The sequence below is a fragment of the Rhinolophus hipposideros genome (genome assembly GCF_964194185.1).
Source record: "Rhinolophus hipposideros genome assembly, chromosome: X".
In the NCBI taxonomy this organism is placed as follows: domain Eukaryota; kingdom Metazoa; phylum Chordata; class Mammalia; order Chiroptera; family Rhinolophidae; genus Rhinolophus; species Rhinolophus hipposideros.
The window spans coordinates 8,530,815-8,537,825 of NC_138046.1; the positions used below are offsets into that span (position 1 = coordinate 8,530,815).

Genomic DNA, 7,011 nt, shown 5'->3' on the forward strand with positions numbered 1-7,011 from the left:
CACCTCCTTCTCCCAGTGGCACTGCCGGTTACCTTGCTCCTCACTCCCTGCCCTGGGGTGGACCAAAAGCCAGGTTCATCATCATATCCCTGGTCCAGACAAGACTGCAGAGATTTCACCTCTGGTTGGCAGAAAGATAGATCAACAGAGTAGGAGTTGCGGTGCCTGGCAGTGAGAGGTCTCCCTGAGTGAGCACCCTCTTTCTTGCCCCCCTCCCCACCCTTTGCCTGCCTTGGGAAACAGACACTGGATACCTGTGCCAAGTGTCTGCAGCCAATGTTTGAATTACATACATGTGCATGGAAATGGGGATATTCAGAACATATACTAGAAAAGCAAGGGTCAGAACCAAACGGGAAGTGGCTAAGTGCAAAGACGCCCAAAGAGAGAAGAGTACTGTGGCAGAACGCACGCCATCCCATCTGCAGATGGACTTCTTCAGAGTAGACTGTTGCCTAGGCTCCCAGTCCCAGGACAGACCCCTTGAAGACAATTCAGCTGCTACTCTCTTCCTTCCTCAGACTTGGACAGGCTGAAGCTCCTGAAAGCCCATCCAACATGGTCTGCGCTGTGCAGAAGCTTAACTATTAGCTGGATTAGAAGAGGGCTCCTGGGTGATGGAGCCAGAACCCTGGGGACAGAGAGGCTTTGGGGAGAATTCAAGGTGACAAGGGGATAATGTATTCAAATGTGAAGACCTACTCAGCTCTTCTAGCTCCTGGGATCAAGGCCAAGGTTGGAGAGGCAGTTGGGCCCAAGCCCTTATGGCTTCTCGGCAACAACTGGCTCAGGGCTGTTCATCTCATCGGAAAGGTAATCATCCTCAATGTTCTGCTTCATCTTGGTTTCCAGAACTGTGATACGTTGCTTGAGCTTCTGCTGGGCTCCCGTGTACTCGGCCAGCAGGCGGCCAAAGCGAGTATACAAGGTCTCCATGTTGGTCTCCAGCTGCTCTAGCTTCTCCTGCACACCCATCTCCATGCTGGCTGCCACCTCATTCTCATCCAGCAGCCCCTCCTTCATTAGGATCTCCCGGCCCCTCTCCTCCAAGACCTTCTTGGCGTCAGGGTACTCAGTCACAGCTTCCATGAGATCATCCTTGGACAAGCAGAAGAGATCTGAGTAGCCCAGGCTGCGGATATTGGCTGTGCGTCGATTGCCCATTTTGCTACCCTTAATGTTAAGGATACTGATCTCTCCAAAACAACTCCCAGCTGAGAGCAGGGCATACTGAGTGACACCATCATCAGCCACCACTGCCAACTTGCCCTCATTGATTATGTACATCTCCTTGCCAATATCTCCCTTGCGGCAAATGTAATCCCCAGGGCTGAAGACCTGAGGACGGAGCTTCAATACAAGCTCCACCAGGAGGCCAGCCTCACAATCGTGGAAGATTCGCACTTTCTTGAGTGTGGACAGGTGAACATTGATGGCTATCTCAGCCCTCAGCTTGGCTGGCAGATTTTTGAGAACTTCCCGCTCATCCACAGTCTTCTTATTGGTCCACAGGTAGTCAAACCACTTAATGACCTTGGCTTCCATCTCCTTGCTGACCTTGCGGAACTGCATGTAATGTTTGACAGCATCAATTTTAGCCTGGAACTCAGCCCGGGTGGCATTCATGTTGGAGATCATGGAGCCCACATTTCCCACAATGGTGGCAAAGATGAGGACACCAATCAGGAAGTCGAAGATAACAAACAGGTACTCCTCGTCCTTTACAGGGGGTGGTGTCTCCCCAATGGTGGTGAGGGTCAGTGTAGACCAGTAAAGGCTGTAGATGTATTCCCTAGCCAGGTAGCCATATTCAGGGTCAGTGATGTTGGGGTAAACCCAGGTGTCAACCCCAAAGCCAATGGACTTGGAGATGGCATAGTAGATGCAGGCATTCCAGTGGATGATGATCAAGATGTAGAGAACCAGATTACTGATGCGGAAGATATTGGGGTAACTGGTGCGCGTCTCAGTACGGTCAAAGAATTCAAACATGCGGGCAAAGTGCAGCAGGCGGTTAAAGCGCAGCTCAGGGATGTGGATCCCCACAGCAAAATAGACCAGGTCTGTGGGGATGATAGAAGCCACATCCAGCTTGAACTGCAAGGTGTGGATGTAGTTGTCCCGCAACTTCTTGGTATCTTTGACCAGCAGCCCCTGCTCTAGGAAACCTAGTAGAGATGCAAGCCAACATACCACCTCAGCCCTCAGGGCTGTTCCTCCCAATAGGCAAATGCACAAAGTGCTCATTTAACCCTCTTTATCAAGGAGGGGCATAGGAAACTCATGTAGCAGGGCTGGCCAGAAGGACCCCAAGAGATCACCCCCAATCTGAACCTCACTAAGCATGGGAGAACCATGACATTCAAAAAGGGGCAGGCACCAACCCGAGTCCCAACCAGGCATTTGAGTGTAACACTGTGTCAAAAGGACTTCCTGAAAACGTGGACTCAGGCCTTTGGACATAGGGGTCATGCTCCTGCTTGTGCATCTCAGGTGCTCACTTACCTGTGCGCAATCGGATGAAGATGTCCGTGATGTAGACCACATCTGAGTAGTAGTCCAGCACCAACCACACTATGTAGTAGTCTTTCTGTAGGTCACTGAAGCAGGCTCTATAGAAAGACAGGGCTGGACTTTACCCTCAAAGCCAGCCAAGGTCCCCCAGAGGCTCCAAACTGAGTGCCCACTGTGTGGGGGGCTTGGGATGGCTACCAGGGGGACCTGATGAGACACAGTCAGCCTGGTGCCATGGGAGACACTTATTGACAAGCAACTTCTTCTCCAACCCTTATTATTATATAGACATCACTACATAGACATCACCACTGATCGTTACTTGTCTGTCTCATTCACTGGACTGTGAGCTCCCAGAAGACATATCTCTTAGTTATTGCTGCATACTCCGTGCCCTAGCCCAGAGCACCAGGATTCATGTGTTCAACCAGTGTTAGTTGAATGAAAACTAAGCTGTTGGAAGAATGAGCTATAATACAATGAGGAATAGCCTTCATACTCATGTCTTCAACATACACCTATTGAGGACCCAACATGGAGCACTGGCCAATCCAAGTGAGAGAGAGTGTGCTAGCCTGGCTTAGGCTAGAGGCAGTGGGAATGGGGAGAGGTTGGAGACTGCAGCAGAGTTTTAGGAGGAATTTGCAAGATTTGATGACTGAATGTGTAGAGGCCTAGGGAGAGAACAGAATAGAGGATAGAACCCAGGATTATGCCCCAGTGAGTGCACTGGGTCAAAGAGGGGAGCAGTTAATTCTGACTGGTCACATTTAGAATAAAACCCTAGCTCCCGTCCCTGGCACACAGACTCTGCAGAACTGGCCTATGCCTACCTGTCTGACTCCCTCTCACCACCCACATCTCAGTTAAAAAGTATCACCTCCTCAGAGAGATCTATCCTGACTATCCTTTCTCTAGTAGCTCCCTGCTTCTAGTTCCTGGAATCATCTTGGGCACTTGTTTCGTTAATGTTTACTATCAGCGCCCCCCCACCAGCCTGAGAACTCTGGGAGAACAGAGACCATGCGTGTCTCGTTCAGCACATCATTCCCAGCATGGAGCACAGAGCTTAGCACCCAATAGATGCTCATTGAAATCCTGACTGAATGAATGACTGGAGTAGGGGATGGGTTGGGTGGAAAATGCTGTCAGGGAAAGTTCGCGTAGAGTGGCTTTGGAACTGAGACTGCAAGGTTGAAAATGGGGAGAGGAAATTTTCTCTTGAGGAAACACTGTGTTCAAAAGTAGTTAGTGCTGGAATAAAAAAAAAAAACAAGTAGTGAATGCTGGGGTTGGGGTGTGTCTAGAAGGTGGAGCTAGAGGGAAGGCCAGGTCCAGAGGGCCTTGAACGCCATGCTGAGGGCTTGAACTTCATCCTGTGGGCAAGGGCGGGGGGGCTTTGAAGGGTTTGTAAGGAGGCAGTGACATAATCAAATCCCAGTTTCCACCAACTCATTGCAAGTGTGGAAGATGTATTGGAGTGGGCGAGAGTGCTTGCCAGGAACGGTTCTGGTGCTGTTGTAGTTATGCCAGGGAGAGAGGATGGAGGCCTCGCTCAGGACAGTACTGGTGTGGCCAGAGACGTAGGAACAGATTACAGACACCAGGAAAAGGACAACAGGATAGACATGAAGCTTTGGTAGCATATTAAATTGGGGGTGAAGGTCAGGGAGCAGGGTTAATAGGGCAGAAGGAGATGCCATTAGTAAGGGGGAATCCAGAAGGAGGGCTAACTTTGGGTGAGCTCTGTGTCCACAGCTAGGACCGGTATGCTCTCCACCTCAGGGCCTGTGGACTGCTTTGGCCACCCATTCCCAGCCCACTCCCTGCTCACCTGGCCACCAGCAGGCACCAGTTGTAGAGGACAGGCATGGCGACGACAAATAGCCAGCGGTAGTACCAGTCCCCAGCCGGGTCCAAGACAAATAGTTCAAATTTCTTCCTGAGGACACAGACAGGGGCCAGGCTTGAGGAGCAGGTCCCCAGTGTGGCAAAAACCTCCCATTCCCAGAAGCCAGGGGTCCCTAAAAAGCAATGCTCAAGAGGATGTGAAGGGTGAGGACAAGGTTGGCTTAGGGCCCACTTCTCAGGGAGCCACAAGGTAGAACTGGGCATCTAATGAGAGTTCAGATGGGCAAGGGACACCCCTTTTCCTGTTCTAACCCCCATGCCCTCGGGAAGCCCCTTGACTACAGGGCAGGACAAGGGGCAGTGTTTTTATTGGGGTGGGCCTCAGAGCCTCAGGAAAGACTTCCAAGTATTATCATGAAGGCTCGGGACCAGTTCCCACATCTCTCCCCGAAAGAGAAAGGAACTCCAAGCAAGTGAGCGCCATGTGCTTCCTGCCCACGCCACCTCAGCCCTTTTTGCTTCCTGGCCTCCAGCCCCCAAATCGCTTTCCCAGATGCTGCATCCTGATTCAGCAAGAGTTCTTTCCTACACAGGCCAGAGGTGGGGAATGTCAGTTTGGTCAGACAGCTGCAGTCACCCACTCCTTCCTCCTAGAACAGACCCTTCAGCTCTGCCTTCTCTGCCCTCCCCATCCCCTCGTGCTCAGTTGTTCCTGGGCCTTGCCTGCTAGCCAGCCTTCAGCATGACCTCTTCAAAAGCCTACCTCTGTGCCCACATTGGCACTGGTATGGCCACACTCTCAACAGCACTCCCTAACTGTGCTCTCCTCTGCATTTACTGACTGGTGGAACAGCGGCTACATCCAAGCCCTTCCCTTGACCACTTTTAGGTGCACTTGACACTTGTTTCATGAGCAACAAGGGGACATCTGGCAAGGGGCAGCTTAGGTGAGAAAAGCCACGAGGGACTCCTATGGCAAGCGGGCCACTGGCTGTTGGTCAGGCTGTGGGCGAGGACAGTGGAAATATTCTAGAGTTAAAACCATAGCAGGTCTCCCCTGCCAATCCCTTTCCCTGCCATGTCAGGACTTGGTTTAGACTCTAAACTTTAGAGCCTAGTCTGCCCCTGGTGGTGGCATAAGAAACCCCACTGAGCCATCTGCTTGCATGCTTGGGAGCCCTTCCAGTCCCACAGGCTGGATAGCTATACTTGGTGCCCTTGCCCTCGCCGTCCTTTCCGCCTTTGCCATCCCCTTGCTGTGTCGTCACAGTCTGGAGCTCAGGCCCACGAAAACGCTCGAGGAATGAATCAGGTCTAGGGTCCTCCTCCTGGAAATTCTTGCTGGCCCATTCTCTGATGACCCCCACCAGGCGAACAATCCTAGAGGTGAGAGAGGGATCATAAGCCAGAGAGAATCAAATATTCAGAACCTGCCCCCAGGAGTTCAGTGTCTGGTGAGGGAGCTAGGAAACTAAGAGCCAGGATCAGGGCTAATGCTGAGGACAGCAAGCTGGGGCTCAGGCATGACTCTGAATGCAGCCCAAGGGGAAAGGGAAGACTTCCTGTAGGAGAAGACGTCTCAGTTGATTGTGAAGAACAAATAGATCTCCAGGGCAAGATGGAAGAGGTGCTAAGAGAGGACAGGCCAGGTGCTAAGAGAATCAGTTGGCCAAGTCTTCCTGATTTCCCCACGAAGCCTACAACTCTGGGCTGTGGACCTCAGGGCCCTCCATGTCGGCCCCTGTGCTGGGCAGGATCACCCTGCCACCACCCTCCCCCCTCCAACGCTAAGCCAGGCAAGTCTAAAGGGAAACTTCCAATGGTCCCTCCAAACGTGTTCACAGGAGCCTCCTCAGGAAGAAAAAGTTGAGCTCGGATAACACTGACACTGCTTCCCGGACGTCTTGGTGGGAAGTCCCAGTGGGACTGAGAAGAGGAGAGCCGTGTTAGCCACGTTGGCAGTCCCCTTGGGTGGGAAGAGGCAGCAGCAGGACCATGGTGGAACCCACCTTCGAAAACCACCTCTCCCCCGCTGGGGGGCATCCATTTCTGCCAGCCTCTGCAGTTCTGAGGAGGTGTCATCTTCGGGTGCAGACTGTGGCCTGCAGAGGGAGGAGCAGAGTTGATCAAGAGTTCTCTGTGCATGCTTTATCTCTTATCAGCACTCTCCCTTCCTGGGAGGGGCCTAGACACCCCACGGTCCCTTTAGAGAGTGTCCTTGACTCAAAAATCATTTGCTCTGTGACAATGAGGCAGAGCTGGGAGGAAGTAGCAGCCTCCAGGCCATCCCGAAATGACACAGCCTCAGCAGACTCACCTGCTACTGGTCCCTCGGTCATCTTTGCCGTTGGCCTTGATGGCAGGAGGTGCATGATGCTTGTGATTATTGGCTGGGGAGCTCTTTACGCCATTAGATTTTTCTGTCATCGTCCATGTACAACTGGGACCCTCACCTGACAGGAGAGGGTAAAAAGGAAAGTCACAGAAGACCCTAGCACCCATATAAGGCAAGAAAGCTGCAGGTGAACAGTGAGAAGAGAGCCAGGGCCCACCTGGCAAACACCAGCACCATTGGGTACTGCTATGGCAGTGCAGAGTAGGGGACCCCGCATTGCCTAAGTGCCAGGCTCCAAGCACCAAGAAGAT

At 52.3% G+C, this 7,011-nt stretch overlaps 1 protein-coding gene across 1 annotated transcript; it reads right to left on the reverse strand.

Moving 5' to 3' along the window:
- Positions 1-762: 762 nt before the first annotated feature.
- CNGA2 (cyclic nucleotide gated channel subunit alpha 2) lies at positions 763-6,792 on the reverse strand (the record flags this gene model as incomplete). The annotated part of the gene is made up of 6 exons (XM_081042464.1): positions 763-2,168; positions 2,506-2,612; positions 4,349-4,456; positions 5,575-5,745; positions 6,375-6,467; positions 6,683-6,792. The coding sequence occupies 6 exons, from the start codon at positions 6,790-6,792 to the stop codon at positions 763-765; spliced, it is 1,995 nt and encodes a 664-aa protein (XP_080898590.1).
- Positions 6,793-7,011: the final 219 nt, after the last annotated feature.